At 34.1% G+C, this 16,766-nt stretch overlaps 1 protein-coding gene across 1 annotated transcript; it reads right to left on the bottom strand.

Annotated features, from left to right (window-relative positions):
• Positions 1-1,349: 1,349 nt before the first annotated feature.
• On the bottom strand, positions 1,350-14,540 carry LOC120355535 (FH2 domain-containing protein 1-like). Its single transcript, XM_039444040.1, has 7 exons — positions 14,509-14,540; positions 13,787-14,041; positions 12,871-13,049; positions 12,378-12,481; positions 11,758-11,933; positions 11,012-11,152; positions 1,350-1,544 (listed from the first exon to the last, which is right to left on the bottom strand). Exons 1-7 carry the CDS (start codon positions 14,533-14,535, stop codon positions 1,350-1,352), a joined length of 1,077 nt encoding a protein of 358 aa, XP_039299974.1. The 5' UTR covers positions 14,536-14,540.
• Between the last annotated feature and the right edge of the window lie 2,226 nt (positions 14,541-16,766).

Below are 16,766 nucleotides of genomic sequence, written 5' to 3'. Positions count from 1 at the left end.
CTCTTTAATTAAGGTTTATTACCTTTGCATGGGTGCCCAAGCCTTCAGGAGGAAGCTTGCATTTTAGAGTAATTCAAGAAGCCGTTTCTATTATTGTACCTGGGCAAGTGAACAATGAAGGGTTATTCCAAATCTAAATTAATCTTCAGTGGTTGTCCATGGGTAAACCGAGTTCACGGCGGGCTTCCACAGGATAATCCAATGTCGAAAAGTTATAACGGTTTTCGGTGGATTACGGAAATACTCAAAAGCCCGTGGTGAAATTCACTTTAAACTCTTGGCATTCCTTTCAAATGATATTGATATTTCCCTTCAACCAATACTGACAGATTTGAGAAGAATTTCACGTAGAAACTTATAATCTGATGAGAAACATTTACGTCTCCAAACTAGAAGATCGGAAATTGAAGCGGATTTGTGGCTCACTAAAACAACTACCGTATTCTTCACATGACCTTGTTTGCATTTTTGCAATTCTTAAACTGCCTAGGACGCTTTGATTGCCTAGCCACCAAGACTTGGCTTATTAGAACTGGTTGCTTGACAACCAGTTCTTGTATTTATGTTATTTATTGAATATAAATGTCAGACTAATTTGATATAGTATAATTGTCAGAAAAATTTTATAATTTTTTTAACTTTTAGCTCAATTGAACAAAATTGAGTCTATGTGGTGACGTAGAGGAGCCAATGAGAAAGCGTTGTGGGCGTGGATTTGTTCTTCACACCTCAAGCATATACTCGCACGTTATTGGTCGACGTTGTTTAAAGTGGTAGATACCTCAGCTGACATTGAAATTGGTTTCTATCATAGAATTTAAGATGGGCGGTTTGTCAGCTAACTATCCATACCTTAAAACAATATTGTGTTCCAAAATTATCAAACAAGATATTCATACTCTGAAAAAAGCAATCTCTTATTTCTGTCCATCTATATTGTGTTTTACTTTCAAATTAATGGATGTTGGATTTCCAATGAATTATTACGGATTTTCTGATTAAATGCCACGAGAACCAATCAGAGAAGCCTTCTTCCCAGAAAAGCCTTTTTTATTGTTTCTCCTGGAATTTAATCTCAATTAAAATTTAACAAGCTTTTGTGTAACCGATCTTTCGGGTCAATTGCACTCAAACCCAATCGAATTAAACCACCCTAGAGTTATATTATCGAACGTCGTCAACATAACATAATAAAGATATTGCAAATTTAACCTAATGATTGTAATTTCGCCATGAGATACAATGTACAATGCATTACGGGGACACTTTGGTTCGAGGCTGGTACAAAATATAGATTCATTGCTTTTTTTCCTGATTTTAATTTTTCTTTGATAATAATTTTTGAAATATTATGGTTGTTCAGCGCCTTGAGATCGTCTCAGTTTGAAAATGCCGCCTTTTATCTCCTGCATCAGCATATCCACCATGTTTATCTCGTCTTTGGTCACAATTCCCTTTTGTCCGGCTACCCGCTTATCGCTCTTCCCCCTTTCCGATGCTATTCTCGCGTTTCGCTCTTCCATTCTCTTCATGTGATCGTTTTCCTGCAGCAAAAGAAACTTTCTCGGTCAAATTTCATTGATCTATTGAATGTACCTGATTTATTACACCTGATTTATTACCGGTTGCATAACAGCAGGTTAAATTTTAACCGTGATTAATTTCATGAGAACAAATCAGAGAAGGCATTTTTGAATAGACGGCTTCTCTGATTGGTTTCCGTGGAATTAATCACGGTTAAAATTTAACCGGCTGTTGTGCAACCGGCACAAACAAAATTTGAACCCATTACAGAGTAACACCATTAATCAAGTTTGATTGTTGGAAGTCACAAGAGAAAGGTAGAAAATGCAGCAGACGACCTCTTTTTCTCGTGATGATGAGAATCAGAAATGTAAATGACTCTTATTAGTCATATGACTATATTAGGCGGAGTACAATGTCAAGTTTTCAATTTCCACTCATCCTTGATGTACTACAATAAACTCTACAAGTAAAAACAACTACAACTAGCTGTTACAACAAGACAACTATAGTGAGGCCCACGTTATAATGGCAGTGGAGAAATATAGCAGAACAGCGTTGCCGATTCTCTGCCTTAATTATTAATATTTCTACATTGTCAAAAACAGATTTTGCATCGTTGCAGAGCTAGAAAAGGATAGTGCTACCTGCTTTGTCGAATAATAGACAAGGATAGCAACATTAAAGTTCATTAAATACTGTCATTATAACGTGGACCTCACTATATACTGTCTATATCTAAATGACAAGAGATGAAGATTTGAAGTTTTTCAAAAATTCTTGAATGAGATACCTCTGAAATAAAGAAGTAAACCTACTCAATATGAAAACAGTGTTGACTTTTTGAAAAATTCGTCAAACAGGATAAAACACTAATGCAACTGGAAGGTAGTGGAGTCCTCGCAGTAATGGTCAGCCAGCCTCACTGTGATATCCTTCATCAATTCCATTTTCTTTACCAATGCATCGGTTTGGTTCTTGGCATTTTGGAAGAATTCTATAACATAATTTATATTGGACAATCCAGTATTTTCATACTTTATTCATATGATACTGGATAAAAATTAAATCGGTCGTATCGCTTTTAATGAACGTTTCGGTAAGTTTGGCAATAGTTCCAAAAACATTAAACTGCATGATTTATTTAAAGAGAACCATAAAACGAACCTGACGTAATTTTACGGTTGGTGAATTGAATTTGATTTTCATCAAATTGAGCAACCAGATTTGATGAAGTACCGGAATTATTATCTTTTCAAATGTTGGAAGAATCTCGTAAAATTTTAATAGTCAACCGAAATTCCGTTCTGTGATTCTTTTCTCCTCAATTTTATTCATATAGGGAGGATAAAATGCGTACTATATATAGGCTCTTCTAATGTCATAATATGATTCAGTAAAAATCCTAGAACGAGTGTTAATTATTAATATTTCTACATTGTCAAAAACAGATTTTGCATCGTTGCAGAGCTAGAAAAGGATAGTGCTACCTGCTTTGTCGAATAATAGACAAGGATAGCAACATTAAAGTTCATTAAATACTGTCATTATAACGTGGACCTCACTATATACTGTCTATATCTAAATGACAAGAGATGAAGATTTGAAGTTTTTCAAAAATTCTTGAATGAGATACCTCTGAAATAAAGAAGTAAACCTACTCAATATGAAAACAGTGTTGACTTTTTCAAAAATTCGTCAAACAGGATAAAACACTAATGCAACTGGAAGGTAGTGGAGTCCTCGCAGTAATGGTCAGCCAGCCTCACTGTGATATCCTTCATCAATTCCATTTTCTTTACCAATGCATCGGTTTGGTTCTTGGCATTTTGGAAGAATTCTATAACATAATTTATATTTGACAATCCAGTATTTTCATACTTTATTCATATGATACTGGATAAAAATTAAATCGGTCGTATCGCTTTTAATGAACGTTTCGGTAAGTTTGGCAATAGTTCCAAAAACATTAAACTGCATGATTTATTTAAAGAGAACCATAAAACGAACCTGACGTAATTTTACGGTTGGTGAATTGAATTTGATTTTCATCAAATTGAGCAACCAGATTTGATGAAGTACCGGAATTATTATCTTTTCAAATGTTGGAAGAATCTCGTAAAATTTTAATAGTCAACCGAAATTCCGTTCTGTTTCAATCGATTCTTTTCTCCTCAATTTTATTCATATAGGGAGGATAAAATGCGTACTATATATAGGCTCTTCTAATGTCATAATATAATTCAGTAAAAATCCTAGAACGAGTTAATTATTAATGACGTGCGTGTAGGCCTATTCATGATACTATCATGTTGAATTTGAATGGAATCTTGTTGTATGGAACTAACAGCAAGGTAACAATACGAGTTACAGTTTTATCTATTCTAGGAAACTAATGTATTGTAGCTATTCGTTGCTTCCATTCATTCATTCTCACGCTCGAACTACCGCTAATGCTCAAGAATATCCTCATCAAGCTTCCATTCAACCAATATTTTGACAGTTTGAATTGTGTGACTTGTCCCGCTCATTCAACACAGTACTAATTAGGTGCATGAAATACATAAATAACTCAATTGAAACTAGTCAATGCTTGTCAAAATACAAGGAGATAAGTGATCATTAAGAACTATATTGGATAGTGCTTCCTTTGTAGACTACTATCAACAATCTCGTTAACTATTATACTCAATCCATACTCATATTCTCAATCTACTTCTCATAACATAAACTTTTTTTCATCTATGCTTTTACTCATATATATGCTTTCAAGTGATAATACACTATAGATGCTTGATTGATTTGATATTAAACGCTCAGAAGATAGACTTCGGATTGTTTATTTATTATTCAGACTAACTTTATCTGAAATTCAATAGTTCAGTCTTATTTAGATATCATGATTCAAGATTCAAAATATTATTCTTTTTGAAACTAGAAGTGAAAAGTTCTGGGAAATACATTCATTTTGAACAATTCAAGAAATGTTGATTCGAGGGCCTTTTTTCATTTAGAATTTTTTTTATCAAATAGCAGCTTATTCCAACCAGTAATGAGTAATTGCAGTAGTGAATTGAATTGATTGACTCCGTGGTATCTATCACTCATATAGATTAAGGAGGAACACGTGCCTGATATTCCCATTGCATGGCTGATCATTTGACCAACCGACTACACTAGATTAATATAGAATTTTGAAATCGATAATATTCGTTCACAACCCACCACAAGTTGTCTTCCGACCGATTTACAAGCCTAACAGCTTATGTGTAAAGCCCTACAGCCAGAGAAAACGTCTATAGATTGCAGAGAAAACGCTACAGGTTGTTTATTCCGTGTTACAGCTTACAAGCATCATCCTCGGTGAACAAAAAAAACGTTAAGTAGATGAATTTTTCACGGTTTCAAGTAGCCTACGTCAATTAAAAATAACAACGGTCAAGTGACGTCATCTAACGGTATCGATGGCACGAGAAAAAATGAATGACAGTCGATCACGTGAACGTGGTTGAATCTAATGGACGTAAGTGCACCCGACCCTATCGGCATATTATCCGAACTTTTAATTATCATTCGCATCCTTCAAGGTATAAGCACAAAAGAAGGAAACACAAACTCAAATTTTACTTATAGTTCTTTACTTTGTGGTATAAGCTACAAACAGAATGCACAAATTACTAGTGAAAATGCCAATATTACAAGTGCATGAATGATAGATTTGAATACTCACCACCAAATTGAGAGGGAAATTTGCTTGCTTTGAGTTGACTCTGAAGGCTACGATAAAAATATGGACTCCCTCCACAATGGATTGGTGGTTTGAAAGAATTTTATATTTTAATTATTTGATAAGGAATAAGATTACATTACTCGTTTTGTAGAGAATGACTTGAATATTAATATAAAGCTTTCATTAACCAATTCCGCTAATTTTAATGCTAGAAGATAATTTCGAGCTGATCTACAATCAGAAGATCGAATAGATTAAGATCAGACTAAGAAAATTTAAACATGAAAAATTTCAAATGTTTTTCATCATCAGAAATCAAGTATTAAATCGGCTCAGGCCAATGAGACAACACAATAATCATTATCAATATTGATATGTCATGGAATTTCAATCGGTAAGTAGACAAAGGTTTCGCCAGTGCACGGTTGGTTAAGGGTTATTAGGCCTATTATTCATGGCCTCCACATTCGATTGCAGGCCCTGCACCCAGATTCAGGGCCGTGCACCCCGCTTCTACCATATTCACCTTTGAATTATCTATCTGATTCATACACAATTTGAGTCAATAATACTTTTCTGAAGAGTCACAATCGTTTTGACACCGTATTGGTTTATGGAAATCCGGTTATAAAACTCAATTGGGAAAAAATAACCTTTCGTGATGAGCCTGAGCATGAGTATTATATTTCAATGAATTTTCGCCAAGAAAAAGATTATCATCCGACTTAGACGGCATGGGTATTGTTTGAAGTTTTGTTATAGCCTTCATCAAATAAACAATGAATTCGATTTTTATGCTTGATTTTGAGACTTACTTTTACTATCCTTTGTCTCCCTACATCATTCGCCTGCTATTTTTTATGGCAGGGACAGGGATAGGCCTACTACCGGTTAGCATTCTCTCAATGTACTCTTCCAATCAAATTCATTTTTTTTCAATTCAATTTTTTTATTTCCATCAAAAAATACATCACTGAAACATTCACATTACAATTCAACAATAAATATTTTCAGGAAATAGATATTCCTCCACATAGACTATTGGTCCGTGTGTGGGGGAAGAATTTCTATCTATAATAACTGTAAAATAAAAAATCCTGCAGTATTCTGCCTTAATATTATTCTCACTCAACTATTACAATATTGGAAATATATTATATAAAGAAAAATACATATTATAAATCATTGATAGTTTTTTTTTAATAAACAGAGCATGATGTCGTGGGTTTTTTTTATTAAAGATTACTATAGTATAATGTTCAGAGTTTGCATCACAGTACCAGAGTTAACAGAGTTTGAATCAGGATCTACATATAAGGCGAGTTTATGAGGGCTTCTGATGCCTCCCGACCAATAACAAGCAACCATGTGACTATCTTCTTTTTGTAGTTAGCAACACTGCATCCCTCAGCCTCTTTTATTGTGATTGGAAGATTGCAATGAAGTAGGTGGGCAATACGGAATGGGTTGTTATCGAACGATGTAAAGGTAGCTCTAGGTGTATTAAATCCAAAATTTAACATATGTCTAGTTGGGTAATTATGGTGTAGCTGTGTAAAAATTTCTGTTCTGTACGATTTGATAAAAATAAAAAGAGTTTTAATGTAGATTTGTCTCATGTCAAGAACAGGAAATTCGGTGTAGAGTTGTTCAGTAGGAAATCGGATATTTTTATTTAGAATTATTTTGATGAGTGATCTCTGTGTGACAGCTAGTGGATGCAGCGCGGCGGCCGAGACTCCCCCCCTCGCCAGACACCATACTGGAGCAACGACTGCACGTAGGCAAAGTAAACCGTCCTACACTGACCCACAGTCAGCACCCCTCCAAGCTGTGAAAAGGCGTAAATGACTTTTTTACGCCTGTTTTCAACTCCCTGAATGTGTGGAACCCAGGATAATTTATGATCAATTATTACACCTAAATATTTGTATTGTTCCACACGCTCTATGACATTGCAGCCGCAGTCCACCAACTGCAGGTCACCACAGGAGTGGAGGGCCAGCCGTCTCGGAGCAGGGTCACTGTCACTTCTGAAAAATATTGGCAGATGCTTGGTTTTTTCTGTATTTAATGTCAATTCTGCTCCAACCAACGTTTGATTTTGACCAAGTCTACCCCTGCCTGTTCATAAGCTTCGTCCACGTGCACCCGGACGACACCACCGCCGCGTCATCAGCGAAAAGGAACAACCTGCCACCCGTGGAAGCCTTCTCTAAATTATTGATGTATATCAGGAACAAGAGCGGCCCCAGTGTACTTCCCTGAAACACTCCATAGTCGATTCCAGCCTTTTCACTGTTAATGCCATTTATACTAACGTATTGGATGCGGTTCTCGAGGTAGCTTATGAACCACTCCAACTATTTAACACCTATGTAATGCAATTTTGAAATCAACTTATGTAGATCTATGAAGTCGAATGCTTGAGCTAGGTCCAGGAAAGTAACCAGGACACGTCTCCTATCTCCAATCTTCCTAGCTATGTTTTTAGAAAATTCAAAAAATGCATGAGACGTGCTCCTGTCCTGTCTAAAACCGAACTGGTGATCTGATATTATTTTCTCATGCTGCAAGTAATCAGCAAGCTGTATTTTAACAAATTTTTCAATGATCTTAGATAAGGTGCAAAGCAAAGAAATTGGTCTGTAATTGGATGTAAAGTTTTTTCGACCTGATTTATAGATTGGAACCACTTTGGCTATCTTACATGGTTATGGAAATTTATTTGTGTTGAAACTGAGGTTAATTATATGGAGCAAGGGAGTAATCAAAGTGACAATATTGTTTCTAATAAATTTTGATGGTATATTATCCCAGCCCGGCGTCGAGTTGCCCTTAATGCTCCCTACCACCTCAATAAGCTCCTATTATGTAACTGGCCGTAGCCGGAACATGAAGCCAGTTTAAATCAAAACTGATGAAATACAGGTGGACTATATTAAATGAAACTGTATACAATATCAATTTTAATTGTTACACCACTTAATAAGAACAAATCAGGAAACTATTTTTGGTTGCTAAACCGTAATCAATCTCTGGTAAACCCAGTTCAGTCATTCTGGAACCGTTAATTACTATTTACTAGAGATTGATAACTGTGTAACAACCGAAACTAGTTACTTTATGTTTCTATCCTTGTATACATACGTTTTATGAAAATTATTCACAATATCTATTAAGACTCTTCTACTGTAGTGAGATTTAGTTTCGCTTTAAACTGTCACCATACCTTATAAGGAACATCAATGCTTTTCATTCGTCCAATACTGACAGTTTAAAGTGAATGTCAATAGACTATGGGTTGTTTTTTTAGAGGGTGATGGCCACATAGCTCTGGAGCTCCCACCCAGGCTTGTGCATGGGTAATGAGACACTGTTGATGATTGAGTGGACCCACAGCCTTAGGTGTGTTCCGAACCATCAGCAAGTGATTTTTTGAATCATAGATTACATTATTTAAGAAAGATCAACTCTCAAAGTGGTCAGTTTTCCAGAGGGAGTAGCAGGCGCACGGATCTCAATCCATCTAATTGATAGTTAATCAGCGCGACCACAGAGTAAACCAGCTTTCCAACGGTTTACGTTTCTAATGAACAGTCATGGAGTTCAATATTGATGCACCATTTTCAATCTTAATAGTGAATTATTCTACGGTCGAATTGCTGGAATTCAACAGAAATTGATAATGTAACAAATTGAACTTATTTCCATATTATTATCATCATATTCTATATACATACAACACGTAGGCCTATGTTTGAAAATTCCAACTAAGAAATAAGTGAATAGCTATTAACATAACCAATAACTCTTTAAATAAGGAATCACACCAATGAAACAAAGCTTGATTTGAAAATAGTCTATTATTTATCATCACAAATTTATTGAACATTGAGTGCAGTTGATATCAAATATTGACAGAAATCACGCATAGGATACACTGGTATTAATTACTCATAACATTTTTTTAAATCTAGAACGATTAATACATTCATTATTACTTATGAGTGAGATCTACAAAACTATTGTGAGCACCGGTATTCACTTATTACATATTTCTATTACGATTTGATACACATTGATTACTTTTTATTGCACCTTTCAGCCTTCCTTTTGCTATTTCTAACTATCATCAACGCGTTATCAGTACCTATTCAAATGGTTGATGCCAGAGAATCTACCATTTTTCAATTTTAGTAATCTTATGATTTAAAGCCTTTTGTTGCAAAGTATTAGGAACTATATAATTAAAATTCTTTATTAATTAATTACTACCTACCTAAAATATATCGGCTATATTAGTGTTATCTATCACATTTACTATTAGGATCTACTATAAATCTCTATACATTACATGTAAAATAATTATTTTTTCTATTATTAATGACTCCTTAATTCATATTCTGGAATAATTATAACTATGTATTCATTACAAGCATAAATATAAATATAATTTGATTCAAAGTTGATGAAAAACATATTCCCTGAGATACATTATAACAGAATAAGTCTAATTTTCAATCTGTTTAAAAATAAAATTTATCCTAAATACGTTATTAAGAATCTTCTTTGTTACATCAAATATTTTTTGAAAATTTACACCATCAAATATTATATTATTAATTATAAAGCTATTGTGGTATTACCGGTCAAGCTACTATATTTCCAATATTAATATTAACTAGTTTGACACTTCTAAATTTCTAATATTGGTAGTTATAACTTTTATAATTTAAAATACTCTTATTCTATATAAATTTCTATAGAACTTTATCAATATCAAAGTGACTTCTATACTTAACAATGATAATTTCATAGACTACGTGCATTTTTAAAGCAAACTTTACAATCAGACTTTCAAGTTACTTCAAAATGTTCTCAGACTCATGAGTTTCTCTTAAACTTCTTCAGACTTGAGATGAGATCAATACTAATAATTAATCTGTCGACATTATCCTAGATCAACAGACAAAGTACTAAAATCTGAATATAATATGAATTATAATATTTTTAAAGCATATACATCTCAACAGTTACCTAAAAAAAGATATATTAAGCAAATTTATCGCATCTTGCCCTTTGAAGCATTGTCAAATTTGAAATAGCATTCTTGAAATATAAATATAAAACTAGGCTACATCTATCTCTATAATTTCTTCAAATGAATAATTAAAACTCTATACATGTAATATAATACACATTCGAAATCATTATCGGACAATCAGTTATTATTGTCTATGGTCGTTTTTAGAAACTACCTACTTGGAAATGTTACTTCTTTAGAGAACTTGTGATCTGAATCATATTGAATCCAATATGTTTGTACTCAAAAACTAATATAAAATCAACTATATATAAATCACATATATCCAATGTGTTTGTACTCAAAAACTTATATAAAATAACCTATAAAAATTTAAAACCTAAAAAACAAATACACAGATATTTACATATACATAATCAGAATAAGACAATAAATTGTCTATCGTCGTTGTGACTATTCTAAAATATTAGCGAGTTGAATAAAATTAAAGACAAACTTCGTTGTTAGTATATAAAAAGTAAAAGTATACAAGACTCTGGGACTAGACATTAGAAATTCAATAACTATTTACGTATCAACTCATCAGAGCAAGACAATCCATTGTCTATTGTCATTGAAGAATTTGCTAACTTGGTGAATTCTTAGTGTGTTGAACCATTGATGATATTACATCTAGCACCTTGATCCAGTGGTTACTCCATCTAGTATGCCTCATTTTTCACTTCGTTGATGAGCTGTTCGACTTCGCTGTCTAATGTTCTTCTCTTCGATTTTACAACCTTGTTGTTGGTCGACTTCTCAGCCTTCAATTTTGCAGCTTTTTCCTCAGATTTCTTCATCTGATCGTTTTCCTTAAAATATAAATAACATCATTAGCAATTTGATCAATTTAGACAATTTGAATGAAATCAAACTCTAAGAGACTTGTGGTAGAAAGACTGGACATTTATAGAAAGATACCCTAATATAATGCTTCAAAAGAATAATCTATTCACAATACATCTTGAAATAGGATTCCGAATCAATTTGATTGGCAAAGCTTCAAACACAATTCATAATAATTTATGCTAGAACTATGAAGAGTTATATGAAATTACCTAAATCTAATGAAAAAGAACTATAAGAATTATTATTATTAAACGGAAATCAAAACTAAATGCTTTAAGTCAATTTAATTTTGCTGTAGGCTAAAGCATTTAACTTGGATTTTCGTTGATAATCCTCATTAACTCATATGAATTTGAATAAATGCATTATCTCAGTAAGTTCCATCTGTAAACTATAAGAAACTGATGACTAATGATTAATAGCTGAAACGAAAATACATTACCTATTCTGGTTTTGCTATAAGAAGCAGAGTATGAATCAAAAGGATCTGAATTTGTTGAATAAAATCATCTATCATTCTTTGGAATATTTACAATGGACAACAATCATTATTATTGTATGTACTCACTTGAAAAGCTTTGTTGACTTTGGTGAAGAAGTCAGCAAATAGCTGATGGCAGTCATTCAGCTGGAAAGCAGCAGGCTCCTCACACAAGTGAACTGCCAGTTGAGATTTCACCTCTCGAATTTTCTTCAATTTCTTGACAAGACAATGCACCTGTTGTTTCGCATGGTGGAAGAAATCTGGAAAAGTAAACAATAAAATAAGGTACATGTTTGATAGGCTCTTCAAGTATTATTCTAAAATTTCGAAGTTTAGGCTTAGGATATGAAATATTTTTCAGACTCATTCCTACTGTTTGTACACCAAAGGTTACCAATGTTAATATTGTTGAATTACAGGTAGAATACAAATAATTTAATCGGTTTGTAATTTTATTATCTCTCATTTATCATATAGCATACCAGTCTTGATATTTGACAATGCTAGCTAGCTATTTTTACTTTTCAATTGGGTTAATGTTATTATAAACACAAACACAGTATAGGCTTCTCATACCATAAATTGAAAATTGTTTCGACTTCTCCTACAGTCGATTTGAAATTGTATGTTCATATTGTGTGTCCAAAAATTTCAATACAATCAACCAATGGATGGATGGTATATTTGTAGGGTGTGAAACTTACCACCGAATTGAGAAGACACTTGACTCGATTTGATTCTCTTGCTGATGTCTTTTACTCCCTCCACCAATGAATTCACCTCCTCTTCGAGGGCTGCAAACGGTGTCCTGAAAATGAAATAATATTATGATTAGTATTGCTTTGAACTCTATTATATTAGTTTCTAAAACTTTTATAACACATACCGAAAATACAAATATTCAAATTGCCATCAGTCATCTTTAACAAGATATCACTTATAATTTTCCAATCATCACATTCATCATATTAACTTATGATTTTCTTTGGACTCGAAGGAAAGAAAATCATTCAGAGATTTGACGAATACTTGAAAAAAAACCTAGGTTTGGAAAATAATAGATATTACAATACAAACACCTTAACTGTCACTCAAGTCCCCATCTACTCACATCATATTGGTAACATATATTGGATTTGAAAAAAATACTTCCGAAAATAACATAAAAAGAGAATAGGCTTTAAAAACGAAACTCACTTTGACATTCTCTGGAAATCGGCAACCTTGCTTCTGAATGCTAGCATACTGGCATCATTGGATGCAGCCACATCAACCACATAGTGCAGAAATGTGATCTTTGGCTTATTGGCTCTCGTGTCAGCCAGCATTGCCAGAGAGCTGATCCTGATCGCATCTGCGTTACCAGCATAAGTTCCCTGAAGAGAAAAGTACAATAAATTATTATAATGCACTGTATTATTATTGGATACTTGTTCCAAGTTGATAAATAAAATAAACATCGGTGATCGCTTTTATTTCATCTTATTGCAATACCATCTCAAAACTGTTCCAAGATATTGTTATTATTATGTGAATAATCTAAAATAAAATGGACAGTTAATATTCATCTTGAATTTTAATACATTTATAATAAGTATTATCATAGCCACCTCTAATACAAGGCCCTGGCATACGATATTGCAACGTGTAGGCCTAGAATCTAATACATGATAGGTGAAAAAGATCAGCTGTTATTTTTAAAAATCGTTTTCGTCAATCATGTATAAAGGTGCGTACAGATATACGCGCCGCGAACATGAGCAATTCACTTTCAGCTAATCAGCTGACTATATCTGTATCTTTACAGAAACGGTAAGATACAAATATAAAAAGCTTGGCATCAGCTGATTAAAAGTGAATTGCTCATGTTCGCGGAACGTATATCTGTACGCACCTTCAGATTCTAGGCCTACATTGCAACGTTGCAATATCGTAGGACAGGGCCTTGTATTAGAGGTAGCTAAGATATTATACATACCAAAGTACAAATAAGAATTTCCTCTAAGGTTATCTTCTCTACTTGAAGTAATACACTGTTGTAGAGTGAAAATCTTTCTACACAAAAGTGGAGACCATCCACCTAGACTATATTGAGATAATTATATCTACTCACAGCATTCAGTTTATTTCCAAGTTGCAAGATGAGCTTGAAGAACTGCTTGAGACTGCAATCATCGATGAGGAACTCGCAGGTTTCAATCACTTTTACCAAATGCTCAGATGCATCAGTGTATCGTTCATGGAATTCTTGTTTGAAGAGCATTGCCTGCACTCTCAGCTCGTAGTCGGCGATGTCAGACAGATGCAGGTAGAAGCTCTCAGCTTCCCCAAGGTTTTTGCTGCTGGCATAACCGCGTATTTCAGCAATCTGGAAGAATGAGAATCACATTTGAAATTTGAGAACAGAGTTGACTGAATCACCAATTTTGACAAAATTAATTATTCATTATTCTAAAATTCGACATCTGTAGACTATCATCCATCAATAGAATTGTTTCATTTGTAATGCTGTTATTGGATTAAAATATGTTTTTCTATTTAGAACTCGTGGCTGGAGCTCAAGGCTTCTTTTTCTAGTCACGTAAAAAATTATTGTATTTTGAATTATTATTTCTATTTGTAAAAATATTTTTTGTATTTTATTGTTTCAATAAATTCATTTTCCATTATTAATCAATTTTTAATGATAGAAGTTTGGAAAAAGAATTATCCCTGATACTAGAAGTGTCTTAATAATAGGGTACAGTATCTACTGCATAAAATGAATAATTACACATTCTAAACTTTTGAAGAAATCAACACAGTTTTGAAATTAAATTTCAATAGAATCCTCACCTCTTTCTTTTCGGGCATGAGTTTCATCAACGATTTCAAGTTCTCGGCGGGTAGACCGGTGCCATTTTTCCATTATTATGAATGGAAATCATATAAAAGGTTGCAAAAAATTAATCACTTAGTTTGATCACTATCAATCGGGAGACAATATATTATTGGTACTAAAGTTATCAAACTGTATTCAAATATAATTATATTGTAATTTTTTCAATGAATCCACAAACCTGAACTTTCCCAATATCTACTGTTTGAATGAATCAAAAAAGTAAAAAATGATTTCTACATTGCAGACTAATATTATTATCCCCATGAATAGTTTGATCAATTTTTATAAATCAATAGAACTTGTAAGCCTATACTTGTTCATTTATTTAGAAATCTATTGATCAGCCCCGTCTACATTAAATAAATTAACTTGTTTGTATTTATTGGTAGAAAGAGCTTCCTGATGAATTTTTCTTTCTGTACTAATAGCCCAGAAATGAGTACTTCAATATGAAAGAATATTTCAATGAACTTGCATTGATATTTTGGAACAATGAAGCATCAATTGAAAGACTGGAAAATCAAATTAAATAAGCTAGGCAAACCAGCTAAAGAAATGAAGGGGAATAGGAGAATGAATTAAAACTCACCAATTTTCTGCTTGGGAACCTTGGTCCAGTTGAGGGTCTTCATCTTGATGGTGCTCTGTTGTGGCAATGTCTTGCTTTTCCACAACACTACATTTCCAACGCCTGGCTTCATGCTGGGGAAAGTAGAGGCGCCCATCATTGGAGGCGGCGGTGGCGGAGGAATAGCTCCCATTGACAGAGGGGGCGGCGGGGGAATAGCTCCCATCGGCGTAGGGGGCGGCGGGGGAATAGCTCCCATTGACAGATGGGGCGGCGGTGGAATAGCTCCCATTGGCAGAGGGGGTGGCGGGGGAATTGCTCCAATTGGCAGAGGGGGCGGCGGTGGAATAGCTGTGACCTTGACTTCAGCTGTTGGCTTGGCTTCAGCGTCCTTGAGAACAAAATTTGGTAGCAAAGATTTCCCCACCAGTGCTGGCATGGCGGGGAGTGGTGGTGGGGGTGGTATTACTAGAGACATCTTTGCAGGTTTTTTCCCATCGCCAACAACATCCACCTTCTTGACGGCTTCCTTAGTATCAACCTCAACATCATTGAGCTCTAAGGCCGACTTGAGGTCAACTCGTATCTTCGAGAACATCTCCTTCAAACTACTGCTAGATTCGCTCTTCTTGAAGCTTGAACCAGCTTTTTTCAAGTTCGATTCACTTCTCTTGTAGCTCGCACAACCAAGAGTCTGAGTTGCGGCACCAACAGTTTGTATAACATTTACACAGTTGCACTTGCAACAGCCAATGGTTTGAGTCTCGGCATCAACTCCTCTCGAAATAGTTTGTATGCCAGTTGTTGCAGTTTCTACTGCTTCGGTTTGAGTAGAGTTATCGGCGAAGGCTGGAGTGACTTGTAGGCCAGTGACATTCTCGTCAACTTGTAATCCCTGAGGTCTAGGAGCCATCTTCACGTTTGATGTAATAGCAGCTGGTTATCTGAAAATAAAAATACTTTGTCATATCACACAATCAAAATAAACAATTATGCAAGTATTATGATGAACTTTCATCAATACCTGAATGAGACAACTTTAATTTAAACCTGAAAAATTGTCACAGTTTATTTATTCTGAAATTGATGAACTACTTCCGCTTGCTGCACCATCATCAATCCATTGAAAACGACTTATTTATTAAGCCTAGTAAACATTATGAACTATAACTTGTAACTAAATAAATTTATGAACTATATTATTCATAAAGATAAACTCATCAAGCTTGTTTAGTAAAGTTTATTTTTAACAAATCGATAATATCACAGCAATCATTTCAGAACGATCATGGTCTAGTCAACGCTAGACTAGACTTTGATACTCATCGTGAACTGAACGGTTACTGAAACAGTGCTCGGCTATTCACATTTGTATTCCTTTACTAACATTGAGTACAAGTTTCCGTTCCGTTTCATTTTATGTCTTCTATACTCAAAATAACGCTAGCCTACTATACTACGTAAACTCTTTGAAAACTGGAACTAGCTAATAGAGGCTGATAAAGACCGAATCTCCTGAATGCTTGATTGAAACCAAACTATGGAAAACATCATTTGGCTAAATTGATAATTAAAAACGAACATTACAATAGAATGGGATGTATCTTTACTCAGTGCATGAATACATTTGTAATTTTAAAATAT

This window comes from Nilaparvata lugens, unplaced genomic scaffold (assembly GCF_014356525.2).
Source record: "Nilaparvata lugens isolate BPH unplaced genomic scaffold, ASM1435652v1 scaffold2578, whole genome shotgun sequence".
Lineage (NCBI taxonomy): Eukaryota > Metazoa > Arthropoda > Insecta > Hemiptera > Delphacidae > Nilaparvata > Nilaparvata lugens.
Note: the sequence above shows the minus strand (reverse complement) of the source record. Positions and strands in the feature narration are given on the sequence as shown.

Bases quoted from the DNA above. Each gene is read 5' to 3' on its own strand.
- LOC120355535 (XM_039444040.1), bottom strand. From the start codon at position 14,535: ATGAAACTCATGCCCGAAAAGAAAGAG. The intron at 13,050-13,786 runs GTGAGTAGATAT...TTTTCTCTTCAG, and splicing joins TTGGAAATAAACTGAATGCT to GGAACTTATGCTGGTAACGC. The intron at 1,545-11,011 runs GCATACTAGATG...CTTTTGCTGCAG, and splicing joins TCAACGAAGTGAAAAATGAG to GAAAACGATCACATGAAGAG.